This window comes from Dermacentor variabilis, chromosome 6 (assembly GCF_050947875.1).
Source record: "Dermacentor variabilis isolate Ectoservices chromosome 6, ASM5094787v1, whole genome shotgun sequence".
NCBI classification, from domain to species: domain Eukaryota; kingdom Metazoa; phylum Arthropoda; class Arachnida; order Ixodida; family Ixodidae; genus Dermacentor; species Dermacentor variabilis.
In genome coordinates, this window is record NC_134573.1 from 191,405,967 (window position 1) to 191,419,912 (window position 13,946).

The 13,946-nt window shown below is 44.9% G+C and overlaps 1 protein-coding gene and 1 long non-coding RNA gene across 2 annotated transcripts in view; one reads left to right on the plus strand and one right to left on the minus strand.

Annotated features, from left to right (window-relative positions):
• Positions 1 to 12,017, plus strand: part of LOC142586009 (NADPH azoreductase-like) — an 85,752-nt gene extending 73,735 nt beyond the window's left edge. Inside the window, exon 4 of the mRNA XM_075697222.1 lies at positions 11,573 to 12,017. Coding sequence (XP_075553337.1) covers positions 11,573 to 11,805 — 233 coding nt within the window. The 3' untranslated portion in view covers positions 11,806 to 12,017. The remainder of the gene's footprint in view (positions 1 to 11,572) is intronic.
• Positions 56 to 5,324, minus strand: LOC142586010 (uncharacterized). Its single transcript, XR_012829174.1, has 3 exons — positions 4,992 to 5,324; positions 4,093 to 4,206; positions 56 to 1,769 (listed from the first exon to the last, which is right to left on the minus strand). It is a non-coding gene; the product is annotated as an uncharacterized LOC142586010 (long non-coding RNA).
• Positions 12,018 to 13,946: the final 1,929 nt, after the last annotated feature.

The window sequence follows — 13,946 nt, forward strand, 5'->3', positions numbered from 1 at the left end:
AGTAAATGCAGTGGCAAAAAAAATTGGCACTACAACCAAAGTATTGAGTTTTAAATGTTTATTGCACTTCAGACTAGATAGATGCTTCATATATGTTACATACACGTTTCAGACTAGAACTTGCAACACACAATCTGTAGCTGCCAACATGCTTCTTATGTCAAGCTGGTGGTGCTAACGCACAAAACATGAGGTAAAAAAAATCAGTGGCCGACTTGGCTAGAGTTGACACTTGGCAATAACAAGCTTGACTAGAACAAGAAACCTTGCCATTAAAACTGCGCAAGAACCTGCTGTTCCAGCCGTGCGCATTAAATGGTAGGATATTAAAGCCTGAAAATTGATTGATATGAATGTGCACTGCAATGTTATGTGTCAGCCTGACGAAATCACACAGCATTTTAGTCTATGTTTATGTGTAAAAATAACACTTGCAGTGCTTGCAAAAATGTGGCCAATAGTTGTCTTCATAGAGAAATACACCATATATCTTGCAAAGTTTAAAAGCATGGAATTTCGTTGCACGTGAAAAAATTTTGAGATCAGAGCCAATATCCCAAAATTATGGCGGGAAATACAAACCATACTGACGGCACACAATACCTAAGAAAAAGATTTGGCTTGGGAGCTCATAAACAGTAAAATCGTTTTTCTCTGCAACTAGGGAGCGAAATTTGACGAGGATTGTTACATTACAAAATGCTAAAAGCATAGTTTTTCCGTTTAGGCTATGAATTTTTATTAAAATTTGTTGAAAATTGCAAAGCTTGAAGGAAAAAAATTTACTCAGTTTGCAACTGTAACTTGCCAAAAAAGAGAAAGAACTAGCACAATTCTGTTAATTCTGCAAATTGGAGTTGGCCTCGAGCATCAGCTCAGGGCTAACCCCCATTTCCCTACTCAAGTACATCTAAAATACAAAACTACATTTGAGACAACCACAGGACTAATTTGAATTAAGTTTGTAGCACTTGAGAAAGTTTATTTCCACTGGTTGCAGGAAGAACTACTTTGATTTAGAGCCTAGAAGTAAAAATTATTGAATATTGGCAGGTTTACGAAAAATAACGTCACGAAGCTTAATAATTTAAAACTCTGTGCCAAAAACAGATATCACAGTTCTGCAGACTGCATCTCTTATGTCTAAAGTCAAGAAATTTGATATATAAATTTACAGCTTACATGAAATTGTTACAATGTTTGGGAGTCTTGCGCATCTACTCACAAATTAGTGATTGTACTTTAAAGCAGCGTATGATATGTCAAATTTGCCAGATTGAATTATGATATTAGGTACAACAGAAATGTGATATCGTTTTTTCATTTATGAGTAAGATTTGTTAACCTTACAGATTTGCTCAAATTTTGCAGTGTTCATGAATTTGTATCAGAAGCCGACTAGTTGCCTAAATAAAAAGCGTTTCATCGTTCTACCGTGCTATGTGAATTAGGCTTTTTCAAATAACATGTTTACTTTGATGGAACAATACTTGTCTTTTACCTAACTCCTTGCTGGAAGCCTGTAAACATTCATGATATATAAATAAATAAATATTATTAAATGAATAAGCAGACAAACAAATATTGCGGTTTGCCTTAGCCTTCCAGTTTCCACCACCAACATGACCTGTATGGAGCTTTGGCTACTGCTCACATGTTGCAAGTTCGTTCTTACATGATCGCCAACTATTTCACTTCCATGGAAAGCAGCGAAGAACGACTAGTTTTTAGCCTTATTTAGTCCGTCTAGTAATCGGCGACGGTGGAGCCTGCAAAATACAATTGAAATTAACTTTCAAAAGGTGTAATGAGCATTCAGCCATAATGTATTAGCAGGCACAAACATGCCACAAATATGTTTATAGTTGTAGCACTCTGCTAAGTTTCATTTCAGTATTTCAGAAAAAAATTATTACAAGAAAGTGGCAGAACGGCCTGCCTCCCCGACCACTCTGAGCAAAGAGGGGCAGTTCTTTTGAGAAACACTTTTGAGAATATTTTCAGTTTCGCAAGCTTTTTTGACACCAGCACTGGGTCAATGCGCCTGACACTAGAATATCATTGCTAATGACAAAAAAGCATCTCCAAACGACAACAGCCCTGTCGCACATTAATCTCATCTTGCAATGACAACACCTTTCCATATATAACGTAAGCAAGTAGGAGCACCCATGAACTAAGAGTCCTATACAAATGTCACATTATGCATTGCAAATAATATTTTTGAAAAAAAGTGGGGATGACCTACTGGCTTCTATTGTTGAGTGGGTGACAAAATTAATATTCCATCAGCTGTTAGCCATAGTTGGTATGTACTATGCTTAATACATCAGTATTAAACTTCTCGTGTGGAGCTTGTGATTGAGCAATCATGATAATACATGTAAGTATCCATCGCATGGGGACTAATAACGTTTTATGGTTGTTCTAACGAACACATTCGCAGTGTCACTGTCAGATACAATGGGCACAATATATTAGTGCTTTTTGAGTTATCGAACCAATTATTGCTAATCTAGTATGCGTATGTACACTGATCTGTATGCTGAGCTCAAATTCCCAATTGCAATTGAAAAATACAGTTAATTCAGTTTTAATTAAAAAGGGTCCTTCTTGCAACATAGCATGTGAAAAACAGAAACAAAAAATTATACTCATAAAGCACGTAAATTTGAAAATTGATTACATAACTGCTCTATAGGCCAAGCGGAAGATTTGGCAAGAAATAAGGTGCCTGAAACCAGTTGCAAGAAACAAATTTTTTATTACTCGAGGTTGCGGGGAATTCAGTAAACAGATTGTGACCCATTCTTTTTATGTGGTATTCTTCAGCGATTTTGTTTGTCACAAAACATGAACAAAACATATGAACAGTCTAAATCTGGTGCGCAGCCCTAGTCGCATCGGTGCATGGTCAAGTGGGACGAACATACTGGTCCCTTGAGTGAATTATGGTGCTGTCCTAGGCACATGTTGAGGCACCAGCCAGTCTGCTGCATGTACATTTGACCAAATATACACATGATCCAAGGAATATACTACCGCTGACACGCACAACGCAAATTTAGTGGTATCTTTAAGCAAGCCTTCCTTGTCAGGGTGCTTACATATCCAGTGAAAAATAAAGCAGCCATGATATGCACGGCAGTGCACAAGTAAATTGAGAAAGGCTAGGGAGGCTTGCTCTGTGCAAGATACCGCTAAATTTGTCCAGTTTGTGTCACAGGCAGTGTACTGTATCTTATTCACATGTGGTCAAGTATACATAGGGCAAACTGGCCGGTGCCTTATCATGCGCCTAAGAAATCATGATATTTCATTCAAAAGACCAGTATGGTTATCGAACTTGGCCGTGCATTTCCACGACGGGGCTTCCTGTTGGACTACAGTCGTTCATGTTTTCATCCACCGTAAAAAATTGACCAGTGAAATTAGTGAGGCATGCCACTTAAATAGCAAGACATGGGAATGAGCTCTCATCTTTAATGCATGAAAAAGGGCATCCTGTGTAAGCCACAAGGGCAGCATAGTGAATACTGACCTTCATATTAATTTTCAAAAAAATTCAAGCTCATCAAACGCGTATTTGCCAGTGGTTTTTAATCTGGGAACAGAACAGAAATAGCAGTAAAGATAGCAATGATAAACAATTGTGTGCACACTGCGTGCTTAGACCTGTGACATATTTAGCCCACTACACTTCGAATTCTTACATGCACAGAAAACTGCACGAGATTGTAGCATAAGCAGCAAAGAAATACATAAACAAAATATACAGCACATGAAATAGTTTTAAAAGAATATAATCACAATAGGAAGTGATAAATGTGCTATGTACAACGTAAAAAAATTAACTTGTAGCCAAGCAACTTATGCAAGAAAAAATACTAAACATCAGGACAGATTAGGTATAGTTTTATACAGAACGCGATAATGTGGGCGTAATGGCTATGCACACAAATAAGCAGCAAGTGCAATAAAGTTGCATAAATATTTATCCTCTTTAGTAAGATGCGTTAAGTAATGTGTTGATAAACTTCACCATGAATGATACCAAGCCCACTTTTTAAAACACGTACACGTCATACGCACCTGACATCACCATCCAGATCACACGCCATGCTGCTGCAGTCATATATCCATGGGGTCTGCATTTCTGGGGGATCCTTCATCTTGTCATTACTGTTGTGGGTCATGGCCTCACCACTACCAAATAAATTCTGTGTTAGCTTATAGCAGTGGTGCAATGAAGCTCTCATATCGTGAACACATGCAAGCACCATCTAAAAAGAGTCACGAAAACAACGTCTGCATTAATGCGGGAAGAGAGCAAAAGGTTGAAATCATGGAATGTCTCATTTTCCCTCATCGAATGTCATCATAATAGGGGCCGCTTAATAAAAGTAAAATTTGGACACGCCGCAACAGAACATTAAAATGTAATGTTCTTGTTTTTTCCATTAGCTTGAGCAACTTTCCTCGGTAACGTTTAGTTCAGTCAAACTTATGTCAACACACCTTGTCTTGAAAATAAAACTGTACTAGTATCAAGCTGTGGCTGGCTTAAATTTTCTCCCTTGAACTGTTCGTTAACCGAAAACCTCGTAAGCAGAGATTGTGCCCAACGTCGAAGCACTCAAAAGCGAGGAAACATCATTGAAGAAGGAATCGTTGAAGAGCTAGACGGGTTGTTACTACACAACTTTCGCAGACAAGCGGGAGCTCACGCACAACTGCACAAGCTGAGCATAGTTTCCGAAAGTAACCTTTCTCAGCGGAAGGGAAAGCTTATCAGGATCATGAATTCCGCATTGTGGCAATAGATCTTGCGTAACGAAATTCTGACAAACAGCGCGCAGCAAGCATGAGCACAGGTTTCACTGTTGTCGTGGTTGTTCCACTTCCTACGTTCGCAAGGCACTCTATACACACACGGAAAGCACACACAACACGCATGAACGCACGTGTAGTTGGCGAGCACGATTGCTTACTGTTTGAACAGTACGACGAGGTCGAAAGGCGCCCTCCAAGTGCTGCGTCCGCGATGATACCTGCAGCATACACGCCGCCGCGTACTGGACGAGCCGAGGCACGCTAATCATGACGCGCGTCGCTTCTTTTGCGACGTCCGCCAAACTTTCCACGACAACCAGCGGAGACAAAGGGAACGCACTCCATGGCACGAAATCGTTGGTCTACATTTAGCTGGCGCCACGCATACGGCGTGTTACAGCGAGACGCAAGCCATCTTCTGGCACTTTCGTGCTCGCGAACTACGTCTCATTTCATTACAGCAAACCTAATAACACGCGATCACACAAACACATCGACGCAGCTCACATAGCCGATTGGAGATGGAGCAATAATAACACGCCGTATTTTACCAGTCGCGTGGATAGATGGATGGATGGATGTTATGAGCGACTCGTTAAGAATGGGGCGGTGGTTTGCTCCACCAAGCTCTTGCTATTAGACTGTCTAATGTCCTACCTAGGTAAAAAAAGGAAAAAAAAAGACACACGATGAATTTTCATAACCAAATTTTCTGAAGCCCTATCGTGAACTTTGTTTTTGTACGTCTCCATTTTTTGTCGTTTCCCTACTTCCACCAATCTTCCAATCGTTTCTTACTAATCTCTATTGCGGGCATGTTTACTTTCCTCCTGCTCTCGCTGAACCCAAGGGCGTCAAGGAGACCAGTGGTGCCTAAATCTACCACTGGGCAGATATCTTAGCATTCTAATAAAACATGCTCAATCGTTTCCCTAGCTTTGCCGCAGCAAGCACATGCTTCTTCTTCCTTCTTATATTTCGCTTTGTAGGTACGTGTTCTAAGGCATCATGATCTCGCTTCCAAAAGTAATCAGCTTCCCTTTGAGTTATCATAAATTGTTTCTTTCATGATTTCGCTTTTTTAAGTAGTTACTCATGGCAGGTTTCTTTTCCATTGCCGCCACCCATGAGATTCGTTCAGCTTCTCTGACTTTCCGCTTGACGTTCTTTGTTGCTGTGTTGCTCACCCTACAGGCCGCGTACTTGCTGGCAAGTTTCCTAGTTCTTTTCCTCCACTGTGAATCAATGTCTTTACTGTACAGATACCTCAACACCCTCCCAACCCATTTACTTTCATCCATACTCCTCATTCGTTCTTCACAATCAATTTCACTGCGAGCTTCCCTCACTTCAAAACTAGTCCAGCCCATATCGCCCTGCACAGCTTCATTTGTAGTCTTCCCGTGAGCGCCCAATGCGAGGCGTCCCACTGACCTTTGGTTGCCATCGAGTCCTGATTGTAGCCCTGATTTAAAGCAAACAACCGCATTTCCAAAAGAAAGTCCTGGAACCATTACCGCTTTCCACATACCCCGGAGCATATCGTACCTATTGTATCCCGAGGGCCCTCTGTGCTTCATTATGGCTGCATTTCGCTTCCCCTTTACTGCTATTGGTTTCTCCTGTGCTTCCATATATATATTGCCTTCGTTTATTCATATACCAAGATATTTATCCTCTTTTACCCGAAGTATTTCCTGACCCTGTATTGACACTGTCTGCTCACTGTTGTCATTGAATACCACAACACCTGATCTTCTAACGCTGAATTTCAAACCTAAATTCTCGTCTTCCTGTACACAGATATCAGCCAGACGTTGCAAATAACTCTGCTTGTTAGCTAGCAACACAATGTCGTCCGCATAATATAAAGCTGGAAGCTGCTGCTGCACTACTGTACCCGTCTGTTTGTACGAGAGATTAAACTCGATATTACTTCCTTCTAGCGCCCTCTCCATTCTCACCATGTACATCATAAACAGCAGTGGAGATTAAGGGCACCCCTTTCTCAGTCCCTTGTTGATATGAACTTTCTCCTCGCTCCTCGTCTCTTCCCATTGGACGCAAACGGTATCTTCTAGTTAAGTCTCTCTCAAAAGCTGTAAACAATCGTCGCCTAAGCATTCCCCTTCCAGAATATCCCACAAAATGTTGCCGTCTACGTTGTCATACGCTCCTGTAATTTCTAAAAAGGCCACATAAACGGCCTGCTTTCTACTCTTGGTATTTCATTACACTGAGTAAGAACAAATAAGTTGTCATCCAAACAACTGCCTATTCTGAAGCCATTCTGAAGTTCTCCCAAAATGCCATTATCCTCTGCCCATGCCTGCACTACTTACCTGTATATTACCGATGTAATTGTCAACGGTCTATACGAGTGAATTATATCTTTCTCCCCCTCACCTTTATAAATTAAATGCATTCTACTTTGTCGCCAACTGTCTGGTATTCGTCTATCTTTTAAAGTTTTTTCCACTGCTTTCACCAGAGCTTCCTTACTTTTTGGTCCTAGTTCATTAATAAACCTAACGGGAACCTCGTCTAGTCCTGTGGCTGTGCGCTTAGGAATTTTCTCTTCCGCTTTCTTCCAGTCTAACTTTGTCAGCACCGGCTCCTTTTCCACTTGAGTCTCTTTCATGCTCTTTTTTTCTTCAAATACAACCTCGACATTGCCTTGGAAAGATTCGGCTGTTACTTTTCGGATGTAATTTATTGCCGCTTCTCCTTCCAGTCTGTTTCCATTTTCGTCTAGGATATGTTGTTGTATTGTTGTTGACTTCGTGCCTAATAATTTTACGTGGTTCCGAAATATTCTAGGTTCGGCCTTCTTTTGCTCACGTACTTCTGACAACCAACTTGACTTTCTCCTTTTAATTTTGCTTGCAGCAGATTTTGAACCATAGATTTTTTCTACCGGCGCCGCCAGCGCCGTCTTTATACTTGTGCGGTCGTTGTGGCGTCCGTGATGCCTGCAATAATAAGCACTACAGCAGGTTTTGTGCCATTTTGTGCCCAGCTACGTACACATGTTGCGAGACAAAAAGAAGCATTCACATGCTTATATTGTACGTTATAATTTAGCGCAGAAATAAAGTACACGATGTATTCTTGCTTTTGAACCGCTTATGCTGCATGCAGCCAGCAAAAGCATGACCTTCAACATCTGAACAAGTTACCTTGAAAAAAAGCTGTCGCTGCGGCGTGATTTGAACGATTACAACTTCGGTCACTGGCCTTAAAGCCCTAAATAACGTTTTGAGCAGCCGTTACCTGCGCTACCATGCGCCGTCGCTTCGTTTCCCTTTGAAGTAACTTCCTGCTGTCGTTTGAACGCAGCCCAGAAATTGACACAATCTCGGAAGTACACATGTGCAGTGTGTGATGTTTCCGTGCGCCTTGTAACTGTGTCCGTCGCATAGCAACAAATATACGATGGTTTTTAACCTTGCTCGTGCGGCGCAGGTTACGCTTATGGTCCGTGTCTCGCTTTCGTGGCGGCGTGCTTATCGTGCGCGGATCGCGCTCGTGTCGCCCGTGCCTTCTGCGTGCGACCCACGAAGGCTCCTCGAAAAAAAATATAGTGCGCGTCTCTGCAGCGAGCATTTGTCACATTTAAGTGGTGTGTGCCATAAATGTGTGGCGGCGTTCGATGCGTTTCGACCCCAAGTGCTGCAGTCATTACATTCCAGCAAGTAAGACGCGGCTGCTTACGCGCAGTTTTGTTTAGTGTTTGTATTTCTTGGTCATCTTTGTGATTTACCTACATGTGCGACAGGCACGTACCCAGGATGTTTTTTTTTCGGAGGGGGGGGGGGAAGCAACCCAAGGTAACTTTTCTGTGCAAATGAGGGGGGAAGGGTGTCCTTACTAGTGTGAATGTGAATAATGCCATTTCTCCATAAAAACGCGGAAACCCGCAAAGGAGAAATGAAGTAAGGTGTATCTCACAGGCGTATACCTGTGGAGATAGACCAAAGGAGATAGACCTCTCCTTTGCTTGACAAACAAGGAACCACATCAAATGGACTCGCGCAGGAAAAACACTGCCAAAAACAAGTAAACAAGCAAAGGTGTTACATGAAGATTTCTAGTGTCATTTTTTTAAAATTAGATCTGGAAGAAATACAGAGAACTATATATTTGCAGACCAATCACAGTTCTTTTGGATCTCTCGCTTACTGCTCTACCAAGTGCCAAAACCGACTCGTATTGTTACTTGGGAAGCTGCCTAACGATGCGTGGCCGCCATGTCCCGTACAACCACGTAGCTAGAGCGCAGGACTCTGCCGTTCGAGACGTACTGCGCCCACCGCGGAAGGTTAGAAAAACACCCACATAAGCATAACATAAAAGTGGCTACGTCAGGCGGTTAGACTGATAACGGTGGAAGCGTCATTCAAAACACACGGAATCCTTCTCCACTTGTGGCGGCAATTTCTCTACTTCCTTTTTAAATAAAATATGTTGATCCATAAATAGTTTCACGAGCAACGGTTAAATTTGTTAATTTTCGTTTTTCCTTCCTGTTTGGCTGTTGCCTCGGCTCTAGTAGATCGCTTAATTTCTCAACTCCTTGCGACTCTTGTTTCCAGTTGCCAATTTTGCATGAAAAGTGTCGTTTAATGCCGCTTAGTTAGGGGAGGGCGCCCTCCCCCCCCCCCCGCCCTCTGGGTACGTGCCTGATATGCGATAGAAACCACAATGCGCGCTTCCATGACATTACTTTGGTTTGTCTAATTTCGATTATCTTGTTCGCCTTCTTCAATGAGTGTCTTTTTAAAGATGCTCTTGCTTGATAGTAAAAACATCTGAAAAGGGGTTGAAATAATCAGCTAGGATTTTTATTCCTCGGAAAGTGGCGTGAGTGGTAATTTTACAAGAACTTAGCGATACAACTCTCTACATCGAACTAAAAAGCAAAATATCTAAACGTGTTGCAGTGCGTGATGTGTCAATATCTCAGTACGCTCTCAGTGCTGAGGGCACCACGTTAACGACGCATGCAATTGTCCAATTCGCTCTGAAGTAATGTATATCACTTTTTCATATCATTTGTTCCATGTACAACATTTTCAATGGGTGCCTTTACGAGTTAGAAAGACACTTTGAGATATTATTCAACAGTATTCAACACCTTCTATTGAACGTTTATAGAGTACAAATATAGAGACGTTCTTAGACAGGCCGCGCTTTAGCTTTTTTATATGTCCTATAAACGTTCCTCTATAGAATTCAGTACATATGTCTATGATGGCACATTTTTGGGAGGGATTAGAGAGCCAGTCTACAGACAGGCCGCGTTAGAAGTGCTAAAAACGTTCTACAAGCATTCTTCTATAGAATTTAGTTGATATGATTCCTATACACCCTCTATAGAACGCTTATAGAGGGCGAATGTGCGTTTGGCAGGCATTCTCAGATCATGAACAGCAGGTTGGCATTATCCCTCAAGAGAAAAGTGTATAATAGCTGTGTCTTACCAGTACTCACCTACGGGCAGAAACCTGGATGCTTACGAAAAGGGTTCTACTCAAATTGAGGACGACGCAACGAGCTATGGAAAGAAGAATGATAGGTGCAACGTTAAGGGATAAGAAAAGAGCAGATTGGGTGAGGGAACAAACGCGAGTTAATGACATCTTAGTTGAAATCAAGAAAAAGAAATGGGCATGGGCAGGACATGTAATGAGGAGGGAAGATAACCGATGGTCATTAAGGGTTACGGACTGGATCGCAAGGGAAGGGAAGCGTAGCAGGGGCGGCAGAAAGTTAGGTGGGCGGATGAGATTAAGAAGTTTGCAGGGACGGCATGGCCACAATTAGTACATGACCGGGGTTGTTGGAGAAGTATGGGAGAGGCCTTTGCCCTGCAGTGGGCGTAACCAGGAAGATGAAGATGATGATGATGATGATGGAGAGCCATTCTACGAACAGGTCACGTTAGAAGTTCTAAAGATGTATTAGAAAAATTAATTTATAAAGGTCAGTACATATGACGTCTATACAACCTCTAATGCAAATCTATTGCGTGTTAAATGACATTTTTCTATAGGCAGGCTGCTTTAGACTTCGTACAGAGATTCTGTGCTGACGACTCTATAGCGCGCGAGTTTCTATAGAGTCCCGTTAGACTCCATAGGAACTCATTACGAGTTCTAAAGGAACTCTAAATCCATTTTCATAAGGGAGGGCTCATATACACACACGTGAGCACAGACGTTATATGCATTCTCGCAAAGACTGGTGCCACATATGTGCCTGCAGTGCGTTGCGTCTATTTTTTTCTTTATAATTAGGTTCTTCCAAAACCCTCCGGCATTCCAGCGATGGGCATCGAGTGACATCGAGACGATTAGTAGCGAGAGCCCATTAACAGCCATCGTTGTACAAAAATATGTCGCTCTTTCTCCCACGAAGCCGTAATTCGACTATCGCGTGCGCTCGCTTCCACCGGTATCGGTAAGGCCACATAGAAACGGCGATTGCAGTGCCGTTTCGCCCTAGGCTGCGCCCGGCGGTTCGCATCCTGCTCGGAGGCAACGCTTGCGGGCGCGCGCACCAGCAGCGGCGCGCCACGGGAACTGAGCCGCGGGAGGGCGCGCGTTGTTCTGCCGCGCTTGTTCAGCTGGGCCACGCTTTGGGACCGGTCAGCTCCAAGACTAGAATGAAATCTAATTCAGCCAAAAACGTCGCACTTGGTCAAGTGCAAGACCTAACCCGTGTCTGTCTGGCGCAGGTGTCGGAGCAGGCCTGGCTGCAGCCATGCAGCTTCGCAGCTTCCTGGGCGAGCTGGGCATGATAACGGTGCCGTTCGTCAGCCTCAACGCCAAAGTCCAGACGCTGGTCGCCGAAGACGGCAGTGCCTCGGACGACGGCTTCTCCGAGCGCCTGGCCAAGCTCTTCGGCGAGCTCGAGTGGTACGGGGCAGCACTCAGGAACCACAAGGAGGCCTGCGGCCCGCCTGTGTAGTCCACCCTTCGGCACGATATTCCAAGCGAGCGACGGAGCCCGCTGTAGGATTTACGCACGAGAGTGCGAACATTTTGCACGCTGTCTTTGCTGACACAGGCGTCTGAACGTGGACGTCTTCAGAGCGAGGAGCAAAACTACTTTTCACTTCGTACGTGAGAGGAAAGTATTGGGAATAATAAAAACGGTTACAAAGGCTATATTCAACTAAATTTTTGCAGCGTGTGGTGCTTCGTATTTTCACCGGCACATGCGCGGCGCGCAAGACACAAGACTTGTCTTTCCGTAGTGCTTTTATTTCTCCGTCTCACCTGCGGATATTGCTGCTATGACGTACGACGGTAGCGCGTTCTCGTTACCGCGAACAATTCAAAAAGTGCCACAAAACGGCACAATTTAACAAGAAGACACAGTCGAGCACTGACGTAAAAGCACGCGTATATTGCATTCACTGACTGCTTGCAGTGTTGTCGATCTCTCATGTCACATCCGTCATAAAATTTGTACTCATTGGCCAGCTGCACATCGTGTATAAACAAGCAAAGTTCGCCTTTCTTCTGCTGCTGCCACGCACAATTCCTGGCGGCTTGCAAGTCTCCTACACGTGTTGCTTGCTCGTTCAATGCTCGCTATGCAGCGCAACTGCGTCCTGCTGCACAATAAGTTTTGCCAATTTTGCTCGATCGTCGTCCACAGCGCCCCGCCAAGTGCAGCCTCCTTTAGCGGCCGTCGCATCATTTGCTGCACATAACGGTTGTGCACGCAGCGTTGCCCTCACGCCGGTCGTATTCACGAGGTTGTATTTCGTGACAATCGAGGATTGGCCGACACCTCCGTCACTTCTTCTTCTTCTTCTTCTTCTTCTTCTTCCTTTTCTTCTTTTTCCGTTTTTTGCTCTTGCTGGAGCGAGACTTGCTCTTGCGTTTCCTTCTCTTTTTCTTGCTGGACTTCTTGGAGCGCTTCTTCCTCTTTTTCTTCTTGGAACTGCCCTTGGATTTCTTCTTTTTCTTCTTCCTCTTCGAGCTCCCCTTCCCGCTACGTGCGGAGCTGGACGCGCTGCCCGACGTGGAAGCCGCGGCTCCAGACGCCGCGCTCGTGGGCGTCGCAGTCGGTGACGCCGAACCTGACGTCGAAGGCGTCGTGGTAGTGGGCCCCGAAGTCGTGGCGCTGGGCGACGACGACAACGAGCTGTAGGAGCGCGTGCCCGAAGAACGGCCCAGCACGGACGGCACTGATGGTATCCGCGACAGCGCCGTGTAGATAGTCGTCTTCGATGGCGACGGGAGCTTCTTGCCGGATGACTTGCGCCAGTTGCCTATTTCGCGTGCTAGCTGCGTCTCGACGCCGATCAGACGCCGGATCTTATCCTCGGCGTTGGCTAGGCCCTGGAAGTACTGGTCGTCCGTCGCAAGGTCGGACTGTCGGTACAGCGCCAACTCGTTGGCCAGCTGCGCCTCCAGGTCGATCAGTTCCCACAGTTTACTTTCGGCCGCAAATATGTTCTTCGTGTAGTCCTCACCCCTGAGGCCGCTTTGCTGAATGGCCCTGCGTGCTTCTATCACTTCTCTAGATACCCGTATCACGTTCTGAATTAGGTTGCGGATACGGTTTCCCATCTGCAGCACGCGCATGTCCCGGGCTTCAGCACGCATCCGTTCGTCGTAGCCCTCTGTGAGATTGCAAAGGCTCCGGCAGAGCCAGCCCCACAGTGATGGCAGCTCGTCCTGGTCAGCCCTGCTGCGACGCCTTCTCGTGCGGAAAGTTGTCTCGTCCATTCCCTCGTCGTCGTCGTCGTCATCGTCGTCGTCATCGTCGTCTCGCCATTGGTCCAGGAATCCCCTCGACCTCCTGCGCTTCGAGTAGCGCCGCCTGCGACGCAGTCGTGGACTTGTCCTCGACATGTAGCCGGCGGAATCGTCGTCGTCGTCATCGATGGACCGCGACCTGGAACGCGATCTGGACCGCCGTCTTGCCCTACTTCGCGTTGGCGAGCTAAGCGTGTTGTACATATCATCGATGGATTTCGCTAGGCGTTCCATGCTGTCGTGCAGAGCTCTCTTGCACCTGCGCCCGGAAGACGAGCGGGAAAGACAGGCGATGACCGGCGTCACTGCCGCGGGTGCTGCCACTGGACTGGCGTG